Below are 25,304 nucleotides of genomic sequence, written 5' to 3'. Positions count from 1 at the left end.
GAGCAGGGCAGATAACAGGAGGAGCAGATCCTCTCTTGTGCAGATTGTCTAGATTGTTAGAGTGCCCAATTCTGGGGAAATGTTAATGATCAGGGCCGGTGTGTGTGTGCGGAGGAGAAAGTTTGCGTCGTGGAGTGGAGAGACGCGTGCAGATGAGTGCGTCGTTATGAAGAGAGGAATGGCTGGGGAAATGTGAGGCTTTAAAAGTTAAATGTTTAATAGACGATTATTGCACAGGTTGAGGGAACGGATGGACAGGTATGCAGCATGAAAGTGTATGCATGAAGTAGAAATCCATAGCCTACAGCCAAGATAGCATCACGGCCCTAATGGTTAACCGTCAATAACAATTTAAACCCTAGTGTCTTCACTGTCCTGCTCTGCTGGTAGTATTGTTCGCTATTATACGACGACTATGCCCTGGCAGCTACAAAAGATTATTGTTATTGCCCCTCTGTTCTTCGCGTCGTCGTCGACGGCCAAGGTTTAGTTAACAACTTGGTCTCCATCTAGTAAAATCTTAAATGCGATACAACAAAACAGACGCCACAACCGTGAACATTGGGGTTCCGAGCAGAAAGAAAAAAAACTGGTTAAGTCCAGATGGATCTCGAGGGATTGTGAGACTCGACATACAACAACCTGCTGAACTGCACAACAAAACCCATGCCGTAGAAGAAAGGAAGGCTCCTTTCTTTCCTTCCTGCCTTTAGACCGGAGGATAAAGTTCGTACATTTCGCAAAAGCAGAATTAGGCCAGCCCTCATCCTCACAAACACACACATAGCAAACTTTGGTGGTGAATTTGCCCAAACTAAAGCCAGATTGGACTAAGGTCTGTTTCCAGTGAATTATTGAATGACAACACAATTATCCTCGGTCTCTGTTACATGTACACATATACGCACACAGAAGAGGAGGAGGGGAAGGAAGGACGCAGATGGAGAGAGAAACTCGATTTAATTTGGAGCAGTGTTTTCTTCAAAGCGGTCACAGTTTAGAATTAATAAGCACACATTTTGTTGGATGGTCGTGGAAGGATCAAGTTCTAAGAGCTGATGGCTTACATGACTTTGGTGGCCAGGTGAAGGTTGCGTCGACCTGGGGTTGGAAACTCCCGAGAGTTGATGTAGCCCACCTGAAAAATTACGAGTATGGTTACAATTTCATTTTACCTGTGATGACTCTGAAATTTATGAAGTAATTGATACGCACGTGTCTAATCAGGTTCTCAATGTCGGTCGTGTTCTCTCCTTCCACCGTGATTTCGGTCATATCTGCACATCATTTTTCATATTAATTTTAGATTCTGTAGCTCATAGAACGTTATGTTCAGTTCGACGTACCAGTGTTGGTCATGAGTTGCATTCCAGGTTGGACGACCTCCATTCCAGGAACTTCGAGAGATTCCTTGCATTTGTGGAGACAGCTGAGCACTCCGGGGTCCTCCATTTTCCCCAAGAGCAGGGAAAGGCCGGCCAAGTATCTAAGATGAAATGTTTTATTATTTGAACCGCTGGCTGGTGCAACGTACTCAGGATAGTGTTTTTGTTAATACTCTTATTGCTCAAATACGAAAAGTCGGTTGTTTTTTTATTGGGAGGATGGCAAATAAAAAAAAAATTTGAACTCATACTCATTATATTGTATAAAATCGACAAATCATGTCCTAATGAGTACTTCAATCAATTTAGAGTATAAAATTCATCCACTTCCCATTAACTTAAAATGTGTCCTCACTAAAACTAATTTCATATGGATAAATTTGATGGATTCATATTGAAAATATTGTCGACGCAGCTGAAAGGTCAAGGCAGTGTTCTCTAACGCCGCTCGATATCATGAAGGACGTCGGAGAAAGTACGCAATTTCATGTGAAACTCACCCTCGGAAGTGGTGCTTGAACTTGTTCTCAGATCCTTGCCAGCAAGCTCCAATGCTGAGAGAGGTATTGACACCCTTGGCTGCATAAGAGTAATTCAAACGTTTCGACATTAGGATTATTTTTTAAGTGACACGACAAGTCGATGTTCATAAGCAATTATATTTTGGGAGACATATGTACATTTCTCGTCACCCAAAACCGGCATATTGCGTGATATAGTTATAAGACATTTACCCGGATGGAGTGGCCAGTCGTCAATCACCTCTGGATTGGACTTATCCTGCTTGACCGCTAGACCGTCAATGTATAATTGCACGTCTGGGAATGTCACCGACACGGCGTAGTGATGCCACTCGTCGTCACAGACCTGCAAAGTACCAACATAAGGTAGATATTTACTTATTCACGTCGTGCCATGCGTATATTTTCTCAGCGTTTCCAGCTACGCTAAAATTTTCCAACTTGCTTATCATGTTACATAATTGCGAATTTCATATCATACGCATATGTAGTCAGACTGGCATTTAAATTTAAATATCTGCACCAATGGGGTTGCTGGTAAATACAAGATTTGCAACCCGTAAAATCACAATTCTACATCGAAACCTAGTGAAATGGAAGGATGGTCATTACCAGAATTGATTTACTTCGGATGGACGAACTTGTGCGAATAAACGCTGCCTCTTCCAAAATTTAGTTCTGCCTTAAGTAGCGAATGCTGTGGTGGAAGTATAGGCCTCAACTACTTGGCGAGGTACGCGTATATGTAGCCATATGAATACATAGGAAAAAGCAGAGCGTACTGTTCGAAGCATGTGAAACTCACAACTTGCAGTTTTCAAAGGATTTTACAGATTAAATTTATCCAGAGGATGGGAAAGGCAGGCGAGGTTCACGTCTTTCTCTTTTTCTCAGAATGAGGACTTATCTCATCGCATCAGATCTCAAACGTTAGCCAATTTCCAATTTACGAGAATAGTCTCTTTTTCTGCTTCTTCTTCCTTACCTCTGTCCAATTTAAAAAAGCTCCTTTATGTTCAAAAATAGGCGCAAAAACCTCTAGTTCAGACTTGCCATAACCCGAGCCGTGCATTTTCTTCGCGACCAGTAGATACATATTTGTCACGTTCCTTCAATATCGAGAATTTAACTCCTTGTTCTTAGGTTCTCAGATCTGCTGATGACCTTAAATGACCCGATTCAGTCCAATACCAGGGGAAGACCTGTCATCCCCATTTTCAAACTCATTTTGATCAAATGCGCCTTTCGTTTAAAATTCAAATAAGGCAGGATGAATATGTTTAACTGTTTAGCTAACTTTTGCGACGGACGACATAATGGCTCCAATAAACCTTTTTATTCGAGTTATTGAATAATATGCTCGTGATTCTGCTCTAATTCAGACATATTCCATACTCCGGCGTAGTTGGGTGACGCTAATTTTCACCCCTCTGGATACGTCACGTCACGGCCATGGAGAGCGAACAATGGATTGGACAATGAGGACTGCATGATCATCATTATCAAATTTGATACGATGATTGAAATCGATAAGGCTGCACGAAATTTGGATCGTATGAAATTTTCCGTTGCTCACTCGGACAGTTTTGTTGAAATGACGCAAAAGGGATGATGACACAATGTAATTGGACTAAAATAATTAGCACCGCGGTTGACGTTGAACAAGCTGACAGTCAGTGGTGGCCTGTTATTCCGTGACATTTGAAACTCTTCCCAGCAACAGAAACTCTATCCCGCAAACGAATTACAAAGAAAGCAGGCCGATGGATATGGATGTCGTAGTTGTTGAGGAAATTGCGTTTGTGTGTACATAGACGTGAATGGGGGATTTATATGATGGCTTATCGTTAGAAGTTCAGTTTCCCAGTTAAAATTACTTTACTGAATGTAAAATGCGCATACATGCTTTCACCATCAGGATAACAGAAATAGTCATCAATGGTGAGTTCTAGTTCTTTCTCTCAGTCGACAGGGTAGCATATCTACCTTCTATTCCCTCTCTTGAGGGGATCATTGGCAGTGCTGACTGATAATCTGATTAAAAATAAATGATGTCATTATACCTGCGGGTTCACTCATCAACGGGTTATTCAACTTTTATTCATACCATGAAAGCACAAATATAGCTCAGGAGATGTGTATGAAATATCCGAACTTTGAACCACGATATCAGATTAAACGAAACCCTACAAAAAGTGCCTGCGAAATATATTTGCAAAAAAACAGACATTGTGAAAACACCAGAGCTATAGAATTTAGCATTCGTACATACGTTCGGCTTTCTCCACGAATGTCAATAAGTAAGCCAGAGTGGGGATAAAAGCACCCATTTATTTTGCCCTGACTGCTACAAATAATCACCTCATCGACTGCTATTTTTGTTTGGTCTGGTGCGATGGTGTGTGGGCTGAGGAAATCCAATTCGCACACTTTCTCATCGCCTCCTCATTTTACTTGATCCTCTAAGAATTGAGATAAATGAAGTGATGGGTGGATTGGATTGGATTCGCACTTCAGCACCACCACCAGAGATACACCACCACCACGACATTCCCCACCTTGCCCTTTGTGTTTACAAAGAGAGGGTACTGGAGTCAGTGGTTTGGTCAAAAGTGGTGGTGAAATCGAGGGCATGCCGATGTACACTCCCCCAAATCCAACGTCTCACATAAATATTGACCCGTTGTTGGTGTTGGAACGGCCATTATTTTTTATTTTATTGTAGACGACGATAGAGAAAGCGATCAATCAGGAGTGGATGCCGTCATGAAATAAAGCGATATAAATTGAACCAACTCCAACTCGGGGGATCGCTTGGTCAGTCTCGCTCAGTGCACACTGCACATATACCCACATACCCAAATATCTATGTACGTACATACACATGGAGGATGGTGCATAGCAGTGGCAGTGGATTTCATGAAATCGTAACCACCATCCATCATGCCCCTGGACTTTGGGCATGACACGGAGAAATCCACCACCACAAGCAACCGCACCGACACAGAGCGCAGAGAAAGGCAGGAAAGAGAAAGTAAACACTTTACAATTTAAGGCAACAACGTGGCACAAAAGGGAAAAGCTACCTCCAGGCCAACGTCAACATCAGTCCACGTACGAGCCAGCACTAATAAGGGTTCACCAACCAACTGACATATTTCCAACGTGTTATTGACTCATATTTTTCTGCAGAGCTTCTGCTCGTGTACATTATCAAATTATTAGCACAAACTACACAAAACTCAACGATTCATTCCAACCAAATTATTTCAGTACGGAAATATCTATGGACTTTTACCAATACACAATCTAAACCTCGCTCAACCGAATAACTAGCTTCATTTCCTTTGAAACTTATTGTTCGTTTATCACCAACAGTGGTGGGGAGGACCATTGTGTAACATACGATCGATCAATATCATTGCTTTCACGATTTCACGGCTTTCCTCATAACGTTCTCAAAACTTTCTCTTCAGAAATGTTGTGTAGTTGAGCAGCCCAATAAAAACTTTACTATTCAAGTTTGAAATTGGAATATAATCATGAAATGCTGTTCTCTTATCTGGTTACATTTGTTCATGAACAACTCGGAGCATTTTGTGGCCAAACAAAATGTTCCCGTTGTATAGATCCACAGACAGATATGTAAGTAGTCTGAATTTAATGATATGAGGCAGGAGCCATAAAATATGACCTGAGCCACCACCGGAAATACTAAACGTTAATAACGGTGGTGGCTCAACGTCTTGTCCTCGAATATGGCGTATATGGGTTGGAAGGATGTTGCTGTAAACCCCCTTGCACAACATCTCATCTCGTAGAACTAAGTCAACACACAGGATTTATGTCCCTCGTCTCTACGAAGACTTGTAAATCTGCGAATGGACGGCGACGACGACGACGACGACAAGGACGGGACAGGTATTGCGAAGGAAGATGAGAGATTCTTTTATTTGCTAAAAGATTTGTTTGCGTATAATAAACAAGAAGATGACGGCGGATGGATATGAGATTATAGTTGAGGTCATAACATTTAATGCGGGCCTACACACATTCATCGACCCGTCTCGTGCATCATCATCTCATCTCCAATGTCTAAGATACAAATGGAACGCTGCATTCGTGGTCTCATCATAAAACGAGACTCTCAGCGCTTAGGGAAAGTAAATCTCTCGTGCCCTCTAAGTCTCCACGCTCTTTGTGTGTGTACTTATGTACATATACAGACCTACGTACAATGTGTTTTATATATTATTTATGTATGTTGGTTGGGCTTGCCTTCATCATGCAGACTAATTAGTTGCCCGCTTTGAGGAGACCGGAAAAGGATAAAGTAATTCCAGAGCAGAGAATCTCGTGAAATGAAACCCTATAATCCATTGACATTTGAACGACTCGACTCCATAACACCGACGACCACGGAGAGTCGTCTTTGTGCTGTAGCAGATCAAAACCTGTGACGTGAGCATGCAGATGGGAGGACTAATCTTTTTTTAATGGTGATTTGCCTAACTCTGGAAACTAATAATTTGGTGAAATCTATCCCCACTCACTGAATACGAATCGAACTTCAAAGGGAACGCAAGTTGGACAAACTTTTTTATATTTAGAAATTAATGCGACATTTTTTTAATAGAAAATAATATAACGCCATTTGATTTATACAAGGTGAAAGTTTTTACCTGCGGTACTTTCCATCTCCATTCAGCGGGGCGGAAAGTGTTGAGATCTCCGTCAGCATGTTCTCGGCGCAGTAACAAGATCAATCTGCAGTTGCGTACGAAAACAGCGAAATGGTGACGATTCATTTCTGAAAAATATAAAACAATCCGTGTTCATCATTTTGTGCATTTGACTCTTAAATTTACATATGTAGGCTCAATTTGTATGGTATTGACGTAATAAATCCCAGCTTGTATGCGAATAAGTGTCGCGAAGAGAATGCTTTGCTGAGAACGAGGTCAGGTTTGGAGGACGGAATATTTGCGCCACTTCTGCTTTTGGTAATAAAGGAGAAAATGCGTCGAATTTGGTGTGGGGCGAGGGAGAGAAAGTTATTAAGCACATCATGTATCATTCTTATCTAATCTCGCACTCTATTCATTTCTTTCTCCTGGACCTCCAAGTCCGCCTCGATGATGGAAAATCATACCAGTTTTAATCTTGACTCATCCACACCGTTTCTACTTAATAAGCATCATACCAGTAGCACAACTACGTAAAAACGTCCAGCCAAGACAAAATCTGACAACTAAATAAAATTCAAATAAAATGAAAATTCTTCAATCGTCCAAAGAAAGTTATTGGAGTGGCATTGCTATCAAAAATTCTTTTAAAAAAAATGCGATTCCCAACAAACTACTTACGATTAGTTACATATGTACAAAGTTGTTTTGACAGAGAGCACGACATAGTTCAAAACTTTCGAGCAGAAGATACAGTACAAAAATGCATGAAATTGGGCCAGTTGGAGGTCGATTTGCTGTCAAAAATGCAATAATAATGTCCATCATTTGAGCAGTGGAAAATTCCACTCATTCCTCCCCTACATGCGTCATTTTTGTTGAGTCGTAGTGGTGATGCGGTGATGATGAAATGGCATGCTATTTGAAATGTCAAGAGTGAAAAAGTCGTTCATGCCCCATCAACTGTCATTCTCGTCGTCGTCGTTCTGCCCCACTTTTCTGTGTCTCTTCTTTTTTACGTCGCCATCATTGTCAAGTGTCTCATTTTATGAAATGCATAGGCAGATGGATAGGGAGCCTGGCCTTACTGTGGTCATCGGCGTTGCAGACGATGTGCTCCTTGGTGTGCCGGTCCTGCTCCGGGTGCGCATCGTGCTTCATCCAGGTGGCAATCTGCAAGCAAGGAAATCTCTGATGAAAACTGACCTTGTGGCAATTTCGCATAAACATTCAGTAATTTCATAACTAGCTTCAAATAACTAATTGCTCAGTAATTTTTGTAATTATTTATTGATCTGATAAGCTTCACCCAAATTTACTCTGTCACTGCCTGTCTCACCGCTATGCATAAGTACACATAGACAACTGTGATGAGTAATATAGTGAGTAGTCAAGCTTACCGTAAAGTTATCTCCGGGATAATGTGAAACCAGGCCCTCGGGAACCACCACGGCCGTGCTGGACCCATCGAATTCAAACATGGGGTCACTCTCATGACCTTCGTCCGTGGGCAAGTTCTTCGTCCACTCCGTTCCCAGACCTTTGGGAAATGAATTTATTGAACATTAATTTTATGTTAATTTTAAAGCATTAAACATAGAATAATCTAAATTGGTTCGGCTGTTAGAAACTTACCTGGAGTTGGCAACAAGTCCACACTCTCACTGCTCGCACCTGAAATTGGCACACACAACGAGAAAATAATCACTTTTTGCACACATATTCATGCACATATCGTGCATCTGGTATATAAATGATGGTGAATTATGGGACGAATTGTGTTCCTCTACAAACAATAATCATTGCTAATTATCAGTGGTTATTAATGCATTTGGTAGAAGGAAAACAAATCATTTGTCATCATTCCACGGAATATTCTTGCTACGAGACGAGGCGAGTGAGACGTTGGGCTGTGGAGAAGGCAAGGAGAGAGAAAGCAAGGAAGCAAACTTATCCCTATGAATTATTAAACTTTGTAAACTGAAAGTGTGCAGTGAAATTAAGGAATTTGCATAATAAATAAGAAATATAAGCACAAACAAACAAACTCGCTCTCTCTCTTTCTACCCCATGTCCCATTCAGTAAGGGAGAAAGTTAGTTGGCAAGTTTACTTCAACTCTCGGACTTAATTTGAGTAATTAATTATCGTAAAGTGAAAGGGCAGAGAAATCTCCACCAGCCAGCAGCACACCATCAGAGCTAAACTCAAGGCTGGCTCTCCACCTCTTACACCAACAACTTTAAGACTTTGCGAGGACAAAGTTTTGGAAGTCTGTGTTATGCGATGGAGGTCGTGCGGGCTTAATTAACACGATTTATTTTATTCTATTGCAATCGCGCACTGCAAATTGGTGGACTTATCGGACAACATCATAAAGCAAATGTCCAATACCGAGCTGGTTGTTCATTCCTTTCGTAGGTAAGCCAGGAATATAGAAATCAATACAATTCAATTTTCGTGAAAGATTAATGTTCAATCGAGTCGTCCTGTTTTCCTTTAACACATGGCGGCTCCCAAATGGAACTGGAGCATTTATGAGGGTAAGAAATCCATCAAAAGTTAAAGATGCGAGGTAAGCAGATCAGAGAGAGGAGGGCAGGTTATCATGTGTCATGTGCGGCTAACTACCTCGATTACTCCTGCCATCCGCTCTGCTGCTGCAGGAGGGAGGAAAGTACGGAAACGGTTGATGGACGAGCTTTCCCTCCGCTGCCATGTTGCAAGTCCCAGGACGTGAACTCTAAAACTTTCTCCTTGTTGGAAGGATTATCCGATTAAGCTCCAAAAATATTAGTGCTGCTGGTGCTGGAGCGGATAAATTGCCTTCTCCGGTGGGCAAAAGCAAACAACAACTCTCGTTACGGACACATATTTCTTCATGGCTCCATTTTCAATCACTTCATAAACTGAACAAACAAACAACTCAGGCCGTGGCTCAGGGTACAATACAAAATACGACAAGACGATGAATGAAAATATTAGTTGCCTTTAGCGAGAAATAGATGAGACCCTATTTTTAAGCGGAATTTATTTACAGGGAAAATCCTTCAGTCACAGACAGACAGAAATGTGGGCGGACAAGCGGGGGGAAAGTGCAGGAGAATCATCGTGGCAGCCACGGTTTGTGCCGTCAAGAAAGAAAAGACAAAAAATTATTTGCACTCACCGCACAATTTCCTTTGCGAGTGGACTCCGTAAGTATCGCGGTCACAGCCCTGCAATCAAACCATATCGTTAACTCCTCAACTTCCATATATCGGACATAAATACGGTGCACTTTGCTGGTGGCCTTACCTTTCCGATGTGGATGGTGGACAGCTGGAGCTTGGTCTCAATGGTGTTGATTGCACATGGGACATCGCACAGCTCCAGATTCGCCTCCGGGAAAAGTTCTTGGCGTGAAGAGCCAGGAGCGTAGTCAATCCTTTCCGGAATTCCTGCAAAAGTGACGAAAGATTAAAATGATGCCTTCACACAATTGCTTTACTAATTGGTCACAAATAACTTTGATGTTAGTCGCCCTTCATAAATTATTATCATGGTTATTATTATTCTAACGATAAGCAGTATTATTATTTAATGGATTGAACAGATGAGTTCCATTTCAGCATACATTTCGTCATCTGTTTGGTGTGAATGCATCGGAGAAAGTTGACGAGTTTCTGGTCGTGGGCTTAAAAGGTGTTGCTTGTAAAAGTGGGGGCTCCATCTGCATATCGAATGGCACCATCTTTCACCTGATGGAACGAGGTGCTTAGATGGGCTTATCCCGTGAAGGGAGAAAGTGAAGAGAGAGAGACGACGAAGCCTTATTGCCAGACCAGGTGCTTTCTCAGGAGGAGGACAAAAAGTGGAACAACGGCGACGGGTGTACTCGCCATTCCATTACTCTGTGTTTTCCTCTCCAACTTTGTGTCACGGGATGGGATGGAATAATGCAGGGAGGAAATATGCTTGTTCCGAAATCCAGCTCAGTCCTGTCTGAAAAATGGGGAAGCAGATGGTCACGGATATCGGATGGGACGAGGCATGTGTTCTCAGGAGCACAGGAGTGAGAAATTCGTGCCCTGTGCAATTCCACTTTTTAATATTTCATTGTCATCGCAGGATTCGAGTTCAATGCAGTCGTCGTGCTGGTGGAGGAAGCGAGAGGGCGAGTGTGAAAAACTTTCTCCGCCACCGCCGTGCACAATACGACAACGTTTCTCACTCAGAAAGTACATGAATCAACATTCACACTCGAGTTGGTGGAAGAGCTGTTATGAAGGCAGCATGGAGACGCAGTTGACAATGACAACTAACACGACGACTATCTATTAAATCTCGGGCGCAACACGGACCCCGACACTCGAAACTATTCTACGGCGTATACGGAACAAGGGGTATGCTAAAAAATAAATAACTCCTCCCTTCACTTAAGTATGTATAACCGAAGCACGTTGGGCGGCTAACTATCCAGGTTGACTGGCTGACACGGTACATACTTTCTTTCTTCTGGGGAAAACAGTCTCATAATTTCACACTTGCTTTCTCTAGATTCATGAAACTGTGAAATCTGTTGTTGCTGCAGCTAAGTAATTAATTTCCATCGTGAAATCCACTCCGACAATATATTTTACTTCAATTTCATAAGGAGTCTAGATTATTCAGACCACTGAGCAAACGAAAAAAATTAAAACCTTGCAATCTTTCACGTTATCGGATGGTCGAAAACATAAATTAACATTCCAAAACAACAAGCTGCTTAATATGCCTTGCTTCCTGTGACGTCAAACCTGGCTATTCACAGAATGCATGATCTCCTCTCCCTGCGTATGTGCATACCTAGGCTTATTTATTACAAACCGTGAGAATTTTCATCTCCTGAGCGAGGAGGAAGAGGACGGACGAGGAAGGAAGGAGCTGTACGAGGAGGAGTATGGATTTCGAATTTGAATTTGTATTTGGATGCGAATTTGTATATGTGCAACGATTTTGGTATAAAGTGAGTTGACTTTCGAGAAGGATGGGAACATTCTTGGAGGAACCACAGGATCGCATTTTGTGAAGGATTAAATTAATAATATGCAAATTCCCTGTCTTCTTCCTGACTCGGCTCCTATTCCTGAGAAGAGATCGCTCACTCGCTCCATTGTCATTGTCCACCGTTGAAGATGATTTCACTACTCAGCTTCAGGTTCAGCAGGAGTCGGCTCCAGCGTAATATTCTACTCGTCAAAGTAGTGGATTTTGCCACGATTTTCTTAAATTAATCAATATGCTCAATTATGATGTTAAATGTACATGTCAAATTCTAATCAAGTGGCGCTAACATTATGAAGGGCTACATACGTGGCACGACTAACCATTCCTTGCATATCGAGTCAATGAAACACATATTTACAGCGACTACGCTGAAAAATAGAAAAGGGGATGATGATTAAATTAATTCGCGTGCCTGGTATAAAGAAATGCAATTAGTGAGCCTCCTTCACCCTCAACAACCTGTCTCCATCCAAGGACTCTCGCGTACTATTTCCTCAGTAGTAACTCAATTCCTTATCCCAGAGGGGATTGAGCCGTCGGTGAAGAAACTTGGGAGGAGGCGGAGAACAAGGAACCTTTCAATGTCATTTTGTTGTTTTGTCTGTGCCCATCGCGCCATTATGACTGATTGTAACGTGGTGTGCGACCCATTCAGCAAAATAGATGCGATTTGGTGGTGGTGCGGTCCCCAAGTCTGACTGACTAAACAGGAGACAACTTTGTGCCATAAGTGACTCCGAACTTGAGGAAGTTGTCCTTCATTCCTCTCTGCGAGCGCTTTGTGTCGTCGTCGTCGTTCGTTCTGGCGGCATAACTTTGGCTTTGGGACTTAAATATTTTGCATCTCTCTTTCTCCTCTCGAGATGGAATTTTGCTCAACCTTTTCCCGTGGAAATGGAATGAGTGAGAAATTGCCCCTGGTGAAAGTGGTGGTGGCAGTGGAAGGCATTTGGGCATAAAATCGATGCCTGTCATGAATGTCATCATCACTTTTCCCTCCAAACTTTCCTTGCCCGAAAACTCCAACTCATTTTCCATTATTGCCATCATCTCTCATAAAAGTTGAACATTTGCATCGTCACCGAGAACTGCTCTCTAGGGGCTTAATCAGCGCTGCTAAAGGCTTTCCCTCCTCTGATCACTCACCACCACCACCACTGCTTGCTGCATAAATACTTTCTCTCTGTCCTCACCCCATCACCACTCATTGTGCAGAGAGAGAAAATGAAGGTATGTGTTCACCACCGGGTTAGACAAGGCCGGAATGAAGAGCCAAGTCAATTGAGAATTCGATTAACAGGCCGTAAAGCGAAATGGAAGAGAGGAACGGAAGGAAATCGTGGATGGCTCTGCGAGATACTTCCCCATGGTGCGGATGGTTGCAGCATCCAAACTCCCACTGGCTGGGCTGTGGTCGTTGATAACGCTTATTACCACTTGCAGCTCCAGGACGATGGTGATCTATCGCAACCAGTCCACACCTCATTTGGAATCTTGTGTCTTCCAAGATATAAACTAAATATGTAAGCTATGGGCTTTTTTGTGCGCGGTGTGCAGAAATTAGGGCGCAGAGAAATGTTGTGGAGGGGAGAACAAGTAGTGCAATGATTTCTTTTTATGTCCAGTGGCACAGCTAATTCAATTTCTAGCCGGAATTGTATTTCATCCTTAATAAAGGTGCAGGTCGAGGCAGGAAATTAGTTCGGATTTCCACGACTTTCTCTCTTCGGGAGGAGAGAGCATTGCTTATTATTATTATTCCACGACTTCTCTCTATGGCTGTGCAAATTGACTATATGTGTTCTTATCTATATGGCTTTGGTTTTGTAATTGGAGACATAAAAGTAAATCCACTTCATTGGTCACCAGGCCACATTTCTCATATCAATGAATGAACGAACGAATGAGCATGAACTTTAATTCGGAATAGAGGAGAAAGTGGGTCCATATTTCATTCCTAATTTATTCGAACGAGTAAATAAAGGTCATATTTCACGTGAATGTTCCACACCTGGCAATTACGCCGTGTAATAATAATGACCATCTCTCGGAGAAATTGGGAGAAGTAAGGAGAAAGTGGTTGCTGCACCAGGGCTCAATCTGAGTAAGGCATCAAGTCGCCACAACCACCACGCAACGAAGTGTGTGATCAAGTTAATTACACCTTTTCCCAAAAATCCATCAAGAAATCTCAGACCCAGCAAAAGTGCAAGAGTTGAACTTAATGAGAATGGTGGATTGGCTACTTAGCAATTTAACAATTCCTTCTCAGGGCCTAATTGTGACGGTGAATGTGAGCAAGGAGTGGGCCACGTCGCCTCCTTCATTGGCCAAAATTCGCTTATACTTCCTCCTCGGAAGGTGTGGTGGTGGTGGTGGAGAAAATGAGCCAAGGAACGAAACCAACGGAGCGAGGAGGCAAGGAAAAATCAGCCCGGTTTGGTTTTCTCCTCTTCTCAACCAACTTTTTCTCCCCGGATCGATGGGATAGGAACGAGCAGGGAGAAAGCTCCCCTTGCTCCCATCCTCAAAAAGCAGGTTGGACGGGATGGATGGATAGGATTCATGGGCATCGTCGTGGCGTCGTGTTACCACCACCACTTACTTCCCCCTTCTCTCCCAACAACCCGGCCCATCCATCAAAAGGAGGCCTGAGAGAGCCCTGAAAAAGTCCTCTCTTCACCAGCGAGGTCATGTTTTCCTGCCCACCACAAAATCACCAAGGAAGACAAAGTCGTCCAATCCAGCCTGCTACTTGTTGTGACTGTGTCCATCACGCAGGCAGATGTTCAATAAATCTAACTTATAATCAATTACAGGGCTCAGTTGCTAATTTTGTGCTGTTTTGATGCACACGTCAGAAAATCAGGTATGGCTGGTGTGACGCAGATAGATGAGATGAGGTACATATTTAATACGAGTCTGCAAAAGGGATTGGCAGTAGATAGATCTGCATGTACAGACGCCTGTGGTTTGCCACGAGATCAAATGCAAATCCTCAGTTTGGCAAGTTCAGTCGGGGAAAAGCTGATAAGCAGCTCAGATAAAATAAATCCATGTGTCCATTCCAATTCGCCAATTTTTGTGGAATCTTTATTCCATCCCTCCTCGTTCCACTCGCCATAAGAATTACACACATTATTGCGCATAGTAGATACGTAGCATCAGTAAAAGAAAACCATCTTAATACTCGAACCAAATTGATGATGGGCGACCGACCATCCTCCTCCGTTACGCAATATATACGAACGTACGTATGTAGGTAAGCATGTAAGTCGCCTTAATCAAAACCAGGCTCGGCGAAGCATACATTCATGCAACTTCTCCTAATCTCGTCATATGCTCAAAAGAACTCGTAAAAATCCATAAACGCTCCGAAAAGTTCGTTCTAAATATGATTCTGTTATCCTTCGTTCGCATAACAAATATACTTGTACGTAACTGAACGGAAATTAATTGTATGGCTGCTGCATCAAAAGGAAAGCCTGCCTGCCTGGCTGCCTACACAGAAATTACACGTACACGGAGGGAGCAGAGAAGGAAACAGAGGGATTTATTAGTGATTTACATAACCCACCAATCTCCTAGGAGTGTGTGCACATAGAGCAGCAGGTGAGTTTGGCTGAGCAGCCTTCGTCGACGGATTCTGCATGCGTAGCGGAGCGGGTTGAGAGAAAGTTGTTCGAAGGTGACCTTCTCTCCGATACGCGTCATTATTCGAGGAGGATAAAGCTCCCCGCGAGCTACCTTGGCTGAGTCGCTTTGTGGAGAGAGCTTTCACTCATGAAAATGAGCCATGTCATTTTAAAATCGGGACAACAAGAGGGACAAGTGTGGGACGGAGGGGAAATGAGAATAATTCATGAGCAGATAACGTCACATTTTAAATTAATACCCTCCTCGCTCCCCTCCCGCCCTCCAATTCTGTTTGTGTCATTTGCTCAACCACGAAACTTCATTTGGAATTCTGCTTCTATTCCGGGCGTATAAATAAAGGATGGTGATGGGGTCCTTGAATTGTGCTGCATTTCGGCTGAGTGACTGAGTGCTTTCTCATTTTATTGAATCACAGCCATTTCAAACAACAACCGCACACTTCATTTGAGTCACAGGAAGGAGAACAAAAGAGGAACGGAAATTCGGAAGGTGGGTGAGCACACAAGACAGAGACGAGCGACGAGAGAGCGCGTTTGGAGAGAAAGATAACCAGCTTTCTCCAACTAAAACAAAGGAAAGGACTGAAAGCTATGATTCAACTTCCTCTTGAATAATGAGCAAATCAAATAATACAATAAATTATCTCCCACTTTTTGAAATTCGAGTAAAATCATTATTATTATATAACGTCTCCAAATTTGCTCCAAAGGAGAACGAAGCTGCGACGTTTGACGAGGAAGAATTCGATCCGGGGACTTATGTATCCATGCTTTGATATGCATTCATATTCCTATATAGCACATTGGACCGCCTTCTGGGAAGGTTATCCAACTAGCTCCCGTGGAGACAGAGAAAGAGAGTGGTGACCTCAAACTGAGCCAATATCGTCACAGATGAGCATGTAAATGAACGCAACAGGAAATTTGAAACCGCACAACTAGACCTAAAGTTATACGTAAAAGTTTGTTCGAAGCCTTAACTAGGGAGGCAAATGTACGAATGTGTCATGATGTAATTCGTGTTTCCAACTCCATTACACACAAGTTGCATATGACTATGGTCCATGAAATGTCACTTCCAACGAGTGGATCTCTTCCAACTCTTCCGCCCAAAGCTAATAATTATTTTATATTTTCTCATTACAAAATAAACCGGATGTCGGATTATAAACGTACAAACAGGAGGAATAAATAAGGTATGCACTGTTCGGACTAAATTCATGGGATCTACATGCTCACCGCACTTTTAAATATAAATTTTCATTAGCCAACCAACGCTTATATGCACATCCAGCCAGACCACCATGTTCTAATTCGCTTAAGCCCCAGTCCTACAAATAGCTGCAGATGATGAATGCGCATAAACTTTTAATGTGTGCTCCACTCCACAACCAAATTAGTGTTTTTCTTGAGTTTAACTACCTCATAAAAAGTTTAATAAAACTGAGGAGGCCTGTACCACCATTATCCCAAGAAAAACAGTTTAAACCAAGAGGAGTTTGAGCATAATTAGCTAATTATAATCTTAACTAATGATTAAATGGATAATTTGAATTTTCAAACTACCATAATTTTACCTTCAACGAAACACAAATCACGCAAGAATGGTTTATGTAAGGATCAAACAAAGTGCTGCGAAAAAAGCAAAATATTAAGCAAAGAATAACGAAAAAATAAATTCAATCAGAAGTCGGTCAAATATTTATTTAGCAATCTAATTTTCTCCGGACAAAGTTTTACCTAAATTAAAAAAGCCTTTTGATGCAAAAAAGCGGAGAGTTGAGTCTTGAGTCAACACAATGATCGTTCGTTTGATTAATTCCAATTTAATATGGACGAAACGTGGGATGAGGAGAGTTGGTGATCGAGTCGTATCCTTTCCTCCAATTACTCAGGAGGAGGAGGGAACCTCTACCTTTCACCCTCAGATTTTGATGCCCATTAGACATGCACATATGTAGGCTACTAAAAACCTAGCTCGGATTTGAAAATTCTTGCACCATTATGGTCCCAGAGAATTGCTTTAATATCCAATATCAAACTCAACTGTTTTTAATTTGTAATATCTTCGGAAATTTGAGTTTGATGTTTGGTATGATAATTGGATTTTTGGTGAAGGTTTAAACTAGCGAAGACAGTTCTATTTTAGTGTGGCGCAAATGGGGCCATCAAATTACTTCAGGATTTCAGTACAACAAAAGGCATCAAAATCTGGTGGTGAAAGGTAGAGGTCCCCTCCTCCTCAGTGTGTACGCAACAACTACACATGTACATGAGAGGCATATAGACGCTAGTCGCGGAGGTGGGGTCGAGGTCGTCATGATATCAAAGGCCAATTTCATCATCATCATCATCATCTATTCTGCGATGAAAAGTTGTTGTGCCATCGACTTTTATTGAATGGCACACAAAGAAGTATTTCAATTTGTGCACAAAGTGTAATAAAGCCAATTCATCAACTTTTGCTCACGGACTCGAATTCAGGCCCATCCACGTTATTATTACTTCCAGCTCCTACACGCTCGCCCGTCACAAAGAAGTCTCAAAAATGTCGCAATAGAGAATAATACTAAAATCAGCATCCTCTTCTCGACTTTCTGCTCATTTTGTCAAAAGAATGTTGTAATAGAAAACATTTCTAATCGTCAACTGGAAAATTGCATTATAACGATTTTCACTCGTCTACTGTAATTTGAAACTAGTTCAGTTTATGGAACCGGAGGGGAGGAACGATGGGGAGAAGTGGTTGGCGAAAACAAAGGGTCCGTTTTTGGAAAATGAGTTCTAATTTCTAATGAGATTAGTCCTCTCTCTCGACGTAATTAGCCACCCTCATCGTCGACCCAACTTTATCCAATTCACCACCGCCGACTGGCTTTCTTTTCGTTTCACTCATGTTGAAACAATACACATCAAAACCGGGTGCAATTTATGACAAAAAGACCTAAACGAGCTATTAAATACGAAACAACAACCGTGGGCAAGGAGGCTGCCTGCCCGTTCGAGGAGTCGCTTCGAGTGCATTTCTATTATATTTTCTCTTTCTTCCTGCCTTTCTCCGAGACACGACGACCATCCTCCTCGCTCTCTCGTGGCTAATGTTTTATTAATTTTAGGACTCCTTTCATGTCCACAACACAATATCCCTTGCATTCCACTTCTTATTTGGATACGCCAAATTCTGCCAGGTTTTTGGTTGCCGTGTTCCGCCAGAAATGAGAAGTTGCAGGAAATAAATATCAATTTGTGTTTGGAGCACTTACAGCAATGTACATATCTGCGAGACAGAGCGGGTGCTGCTGGACCGAGAAAAGTAGCAGACGCATACATATCATTAAACCAAATGTCAAGGTTGCAAAGAAGAATGGAGCCAAGAAAGAGAGCTACATCTGCGTATCTATGTATGTACATAAGTAGATCACCAAGCGGGTCGGATGACTCAGCGACTACAACTCCTTCATACACTGCTACTTATTACAACCACTTATTGGAGAAATGGACAGGGAAAACCAAAATAATGCCACGATCTTGGTTTGTATGTTACGGTCAACAAAGTCGTGTATCGATGAAAGCAGAAAAAACAGAGTGTTGCACCAACCTTTCCATCCTAATTTGCAGACGCGAGACACCTTAATCGTGACCATGACCGGGGCAGATTTCTTCATTCCACAGTCGTACGCGACGACAGACAAGATATGGTTGTGGCTCTTGTCATAATCCAATGGCTCCGTGTTGCGAATGACTCCTGGAAACAAAATATAAAAGATTCATTTTATTTTTACACAGTACAAACTTTGTGCTACAGACAGCTAGTTGGACAGACAGACAGAGAGACCAGTCAGAGAATGGGGTGCATGTCACTTGGAAAGTAAATTCAGACACTGCCAAGTTCTTTAGACGAGGACATCGACGGTTGTATGGAGAGAGATCCCAGCCAAGAAATGGAGGGCTCAAATTTTAAATTGCATTTCATATGTTGCTTGGAACATGAGATGGAACATTACATTACATGTACTTTTACTTTCTCTCTGCAGCTCGTACACTACACCGTGCATGTGTCGTGGAGAAATAAAATTAGGAGAAAATAGGGTTACTCCGAGAGCACGCACCAGCTCACTCATCTCCCTTTTGGCAGTGTTTCTTTTTCATTTTGGTTAAAAATAATAATAAATCCATGCTAAAAGATATGCAGGCTTTCCTTTCTCTCCCTTTTAAGTGGCGTTTCTAAATATTCCAAGTGCCCCACTCACGCTGTGAATATTTTCATAGGAACTGGAAATCTCCTTTTGTGACACTTGACCTCGTCGGACAGGTAGAAAAGAGAGGAGGAATTATACGAGATAAAAGGTTAGAGTTCTGCAAACTGAAATTGTTGTTTTGTGCAGAGCATCCGAGCACGTGGGTGCACCGTGGGGAGAGGAAAGTTCTCGTTGTAGAGGGAAAGTCGGGAGCAGGTGAGTTCAGAGGTTCTTCTTCTGAAGTGACAGGACGTAGATAAAATTCTTTGAAGCAAACAAGACGTTATTTTATGAAAACTTTTATATTCCAGCTCGAAGGGAAAACGGGCTTTCACCGTGTAGCACTCTTCTCCTATAGTCCTCTTTCTCTCCGACATGCTGTAACATTTCCAGCCATGAGATCCTTCTACTACATACACGGAGAGCTTTTACTCAAAAAATACCTTGGGGCTCGTCGTATGTGCGCACTTCTCTCAAATGCCTGGATTTGTAACGAAATCCTCAATCAGGACGAACCACAATCTGAACATGATCACCTGTGTGTTCTTATAAAGTTTCTGACTGACAAGGTTCATGTGAATTATGCAAGTATGTAAGATCCATTTCAGGGTCGAAAATGTCAAAGCGATCCTTTTTCAAAATTTTTATGCAACCAGAAATCGATAATTATGTATTGCCATGCTGAAATCTATGTATTGGGACGACGAGGAGTCTTCGAAGACGATAACGGCGGGACACGTATTTACTTTACCAAGAAAATTGTGGTTGAACATGATAATCAAAGCGAAAGATCCTCTCTTTGATAATAGTTTTGGCAATCATGTTGACGACGAGATATTAGTTCAAAGAATATTACATGATGCTAAAATGACACGACGAGGAGGACCGCTGAGGCATGTGCAGATAAATAGGCACTGCTTTGGAAGATGACATTTTGAACATTTTCAGAGAGAGTTATGTCTTGATCGTTTTTGAAGTTTTACACAATTTCATCTTCCAGAGAAGAGAGGGAGAGATTAAAGTCGCCCTTCCTTGGTTGGTCTTGATGAGTCCTTTGATACTTGCAGATTTTGATTAAAACTTTGTAAACATTGCCGAGCACAAAAGTTAACCTCAGTCTTGAAGGTTTGAAGTGCTCAAAGGTTTTCTCTTCAAGCAGTCCTTTAAACTTGGTTTAAAAGAGATTGCATACCCCACGTCCGTCCGTCCAACCCACTTCAACTTATTTATATCGGCCAGAAGGCCTGGAATCAATATCTCATTTAAGTCGGGTAAACAGATCGATTCGTGTAGCTTTCATTTTTCAAGCCATTTTCCACTCTTTTGATAATCGTGGAAAACATGTGAACACAGACGCCGAGTGGGTCCTTTCAACCAGGCCACATCAATCCTTCTCAGCCCCTCGTACAAATTGCTATTCACCAAATTCAAATGGGCACTTTGTATGAAATAAATAATACGCCACCCACTCAAGTAACACGCGCGCGTACGAAGCAGAAGTTAATCAAAGATGAGAAGAAAGGTATTTACACGCACAACATTTCATGTCTTTGAAAATATTTCGGATTGAAATCTGACGCAGTCTAAAAGAAAGATCTTCAATTTATTGTGACGCAGTTAGCCCAACTCTGTCTGATACATAAGTTACATGGATGGCAGTGAGTGTTGGCATTAGAGCAGTGGGTTGGTTGTTTTAGTGCCTTCCGGCGAAAGTTTGTCCATCCTTTTAGTTTCGAACGCATGAAATGAAGGGATATTGGCAACGGCCTTGATTCCCCGCCAAACTAGGCTACGTGGTTTGCTAAATGTTACTCCTCTCTATTTGCCATCCATGATTGTCTAAACTTCTCTCTGACATTGTTCTACAATCAAATACAGTAGTTCGCCAAATGGACTGCTTTCCCATTTCAGGAGGAAGGAAAACTACCCGATGGGATGTAGCAGCAGCAGCATCATCATCAAATTCACTTTCTCTCAAGTAAACAAAGTCCCGCATTATGATCTCGACAAACTAAAAATTAATCAAGTTGGAATTGTTCACGGTTTGGAAACGAATGAGCAGTATGACAAAACTCCTTTTTGAAGCATGACATCAAGGTCTCAAGAGATTTTGTTGGATGACAATAAATGAGAATGGAGGACAATATACATATACGAAGTACATAATAATAAAAGTTTCTAGTCTGCATGTCAAATCTATGACGTCGTTGTCGTTATGAACATAGTCAGTGTACATGTAAATCACATACTTAATAATGTCTATATATTACACATATTATACATTCATGGGTACTAATATTTGCTCATATTGCATAGATAAGTAAGTCGAAACATACTTATCAACATTTCGTAAAATCGGATCAATATATTAAATCAAAGCACTTCTAGATTCGTTTTTTATCTACCAAAAAACTAAATTCTGACTTCCGAGTTAAATTCGCATTTCCTTTTAAATTTCAAGCTAATTTTGATTAAGCCTTTTTGGATGTTTGAAATTATTACGTGCATTTAAGGAAACGGTAAAAGACTTTATTTGAAATATTGACCCGTTTTTATGATGCTGCAAGCAAAGTCGGACGTGTATGCAATATGATCAAATATTAGTTTGGTACAAAGTGTGCATAGATACGACCACGATGCGAAGATGTGCAGGGCAAGAGTGGAAAGTTGTCACAAGTTTTCACAGTGTCAATTTCCTGTCATACGAATCTTTTCGTGGGGGATGTTAAAACCAATCCTAGGGAAACATAAACTTTGCCCGGATCAGTTTCACCCTTGGACAAAATGAGAACCAAGTGAGACGAGACGGAGATGAGATTTTTCTGAACGACGTCGTCGACGTCTCGTCTCCACCAACTTCCAGACATGAAAATCAAGGTCTGCCATAGTCATGGGGTATCTTGTTTGGCAATAAATGCAACATTTATCCTGCACTAAATGATCATAAATCTTTCAGTGGTAAATATTTCCGAAAAACATAAACTGATTTTAATCCCAGTCACACGTTAGAAACTTACATAAAGCAGAAATCCATGCCATCCTCTCTCCCGTTATTTAATATCCATTTTTACTTTCATACATTTCCAGATTCATTTTCTCAAGATTTGTATAGAAAAAAGTAAAATGCATTTGTCACCTTGTGGTTTTACGTCTCATGTTTCACTTTACGAGTTCAGCCCAACCTCCTCCCCTCATGAGATTTAGAACTCGACATTAAAGTTTTGAAATATACTCTTTGTCGTAAATTATGGCTGACTGACTGAGGAAAGCCCACCAGGACGACTGGCACGAGTGATGGTTATTTTAAAATTCCCTTCCCATATTTATTCTGGCTTATCGTTAGCTCGTGTGGCATTTTTTTGCTGAAACTTGTACCGCTTGCGCCCTATATGCGTCTTCAAGTCTATTGAATACGACGGCTACTGGGATGAAACGAAATGTGCGACAAAAATCATCTCCCACCCAACAATCTGTGGATTGAGACATGCACAATCCATCATACACTTTTAGGTTAGATGGTTATCCTGACTTTGCGTGGACTGCAGCAAGCGGTCTCACAAGCGTAATTCGAGTCTAAGCTTTTTATTAGCACTGCTGCCAGTAACGAAGAAAGTAGTAAACGGCTGGCTGATGGTGGCGGTGGCCAAGTTGGAGATGGCCAAAGTTTTCCCTTTTTGAGGAGAACCTATTGCATTTTATGGGCTGCAGGTAAGGAGGTAAAATTCCTTTTTACTTTTGTGGTAGTGCGCGCGGATTAGATTTTATGGGTTCGGAGAACGACGACGAGGAGGACACAACTCTTTCAAATTTGAGCTCCCCTGTGCTCACCTACAAATCGCCGCATAAAAGTGGAACAATGGACACTTGGACATGGAGAGAAGACAGAAGATGAACATAAAAGATATGTATGTGTATACCTTCCTCGAATCGGAACTAAATCCTTTTATGACCAACTTTGGAACCACCGTGCACTCCATCCAATGTCACTACTGCACAACAAATACATGGCGCAAGGCTTTCACACATTGTGTGGTGATACTAATTGACAGAGAATCGCCCTCTTGACAAGCAAGCCAAGTGGATTTACATTGCGAAACATTCCTCATCATTTGAACCTGGCGGATGAAATCCATTTATTTATTGAAATGCTAGTGGTATCGATTCTTTTTTCAATATCGAGTGGATTATTTCGTGTTAAGTTGTCGTAAACGGACAAGTCGATAACCATAATATATGTATGCACATGAAATGGATGCATTTATGTACATATTCGGAGTACAATGAACACTTGTGTGCGGAATTTGAGAAAATTTTCCCCGTCTCGTCTACGGCTAAGGTGATTCGACGTCCACCACCTCCTCCTCCGCCAGTCCCCATTGTTCATGGAAAATAACAATGCATGTTCCCAAGGATGAAAGCGAAAAGAACAATTATCGGACTTTCTCATCTACTGCGTTGAGGCCACACAATTCCACGCAGCAGAATGAAAAAGCCCCCTTGGGAATCAAAATAAAAGGACCGCCACAAAAAATTTATGCATTGTTCAGCGAAAACTTTTTGTCTTGGATAATACGACCCATCGCCACCTGGTCCAATTTTTCTCATTTCCTCCTCCAAATCGGGAAACTTTATAGAAACGCAGTTGGATTACTTTTCCAAAAAATGCGTCATTATCAACCAAAAGATAAAAACATGTTAAAATCGATAAGCGTTCAACTCGTTTTCCAATATTTTCCGTCTAATTCATATATGCACATGGCAATTCATCCACATGTGTATAATTATACTCGACGTGATTATAAGGCACAAAATGACGAAAGGATTTCGCAAACTGCTTCGGCATGGGGTCCCTCCTTATTTACCTCTGTTTTGGAGTTTGACTGACAAGGAAAATAAATGGGAGAGATCGATATGTAAAAAGAAAGCAGGTGAAAGAGCTTCCGTAAAACTGTTTCAAACCGAAACTGCATGATGCTCTGTGTGTAAGTTGCGAATTATGTACGTAAAGGTTGCAAACCCTGCGTGTTCAAAAATAGAACCTTTTCCAGTCGAAATGTCAGGCCCCGCAGGAGGGACTCTGGCGCACAACATTTCTCAGGGAGCCATCCTTAGGAAATTGAATTTTTTGAGTTTTCCAGTCCAAATTATGTCGGAACTCAACTCAAATAAATATTGGGAAGGAGGTCCACACTTCTAAGAAGAGGAAACCAATTTGTTCCGTGTGACGTCGTAGTTTGAACTGTTTTTTCTCAGACTTCATCGAACAATATGTATGTACATGTAGTGCATTTACGAAATAATGCCTTGAGTGTCTTTTCATGTCATTCCACACGCGTCCCACATTTTTAAAAACCATAAATTGTTAAGTGGCGGAGAGACAACATTCTCGTCATTCAAAGGAAATCGCTGTTCTTACCGTCATTGTCGATTTCGAAAGGCTGATCCTTTGTGAGAATCTCGTACTTGCAAATGTCGCCAAATTTAGCGGTGCAGTCGCGATCGGTGGCTTCCACACGGATGATGAGATCGTAGAGTCTCCCTTCGTCCACCTGCTTGACGTAGGAGGGCTCCAAGAAGGTGGGCGCATACTCGTTCACGTCCACGACCGTGATGTGAACCGTGGCACTGGAAAAAGTGAAACTTATTTTACAATAATGATCCGAATAATGTTTTTGTTCAAGAATCTCATTAAACTTTCTGCTGCTATTCGTACTGCTGCCATTTCTGCCATCTTGTTAAGGCGCAACCAATAAAATGATCCCTCTACTTAATTCAACAACAGGATTCTGCTC

The 25,304-nt window shown here is 41.7% G+C and overlaps 1 protein-coding gene across 1 annotated transcript in view; it reads right to left on the bottom strand.

Annotated features, from left to right (window-relative positions):
* The window catches only part of LOC110851691 (calsyntenin-1), a 57,940-nt gene that overhangs the window by 8,090 nt on the left and 24,546 nt on the right, over positions 1-25,304 (bottom strand). Inside the window, exons 5-17 of the mRNA XM_022099563.2 lie at positions 24,929-25,137; positions 18,873-19,019; positions 9,888-10,030; positions 9,760-9,808; positions 8,227-8,265; positions 7,992-8,131; positions 7,680-7,764; positions 6,589-6,716; positions 2,120-2,252; positions 1,886-1,964; positions 1,347-1,486; positions 1,216-1,277; positions 1,068-1,138 (exon numbers count right to left, since the gene is read on the bottom strand). Of these exons, the coding sequence (XP_021955255.1) occupies positions 1,068-1,138; positions 1,216-1,277; positions 1,347-1,486; positions 1,886-1,964; positions 2,120-2,252; positions 6,589-6,716; positions 7,680-7,764; positions 7,992-8,131; positions 8,227-8,265; positions 9,760-9,808; positions 9,888-10,030; positions 18,873-19,019; positions 24,929-25,137 (1,425 nt within the window). The remainder of the gene's footprint in view (positions 1-1,067; positions 1,139-1,215; positions 1,278-1,346; positions 1,487-1,885; positions 1,965-2,119; positions 2,253-6,588; positions 6,717-7,679; positions 7,765-7,991; positions 8,132-8,226; positions 8,266-9,759; positions 9,809-9,887; positions 10,031-18,872; positions 19,020-24,928; positions 25,138-25,304) is intronic.

The sequence above is a fragment of the Folsomia candida genome, unplaced genomic scaffold (genome assembly GCF_002217175.1).
Source record: "Folsomia candida strain VU population unplaced genomic scaffold, ASM221717v1 Fcan01_Sc007, whole genome shotgun sequence".
NCBI classification, from domain to species: domain Eukaryota; kingdom Metazoa; phylum Arthropoda; class Collembola; order Entomobryomorpha; family Isotomidae; genus Folsomia; species Folsomia candida.
Note: the sequence above shows the minus strand (reverse complement) of the source record. Positions and strands in the feature narration are given on the sequence as shown.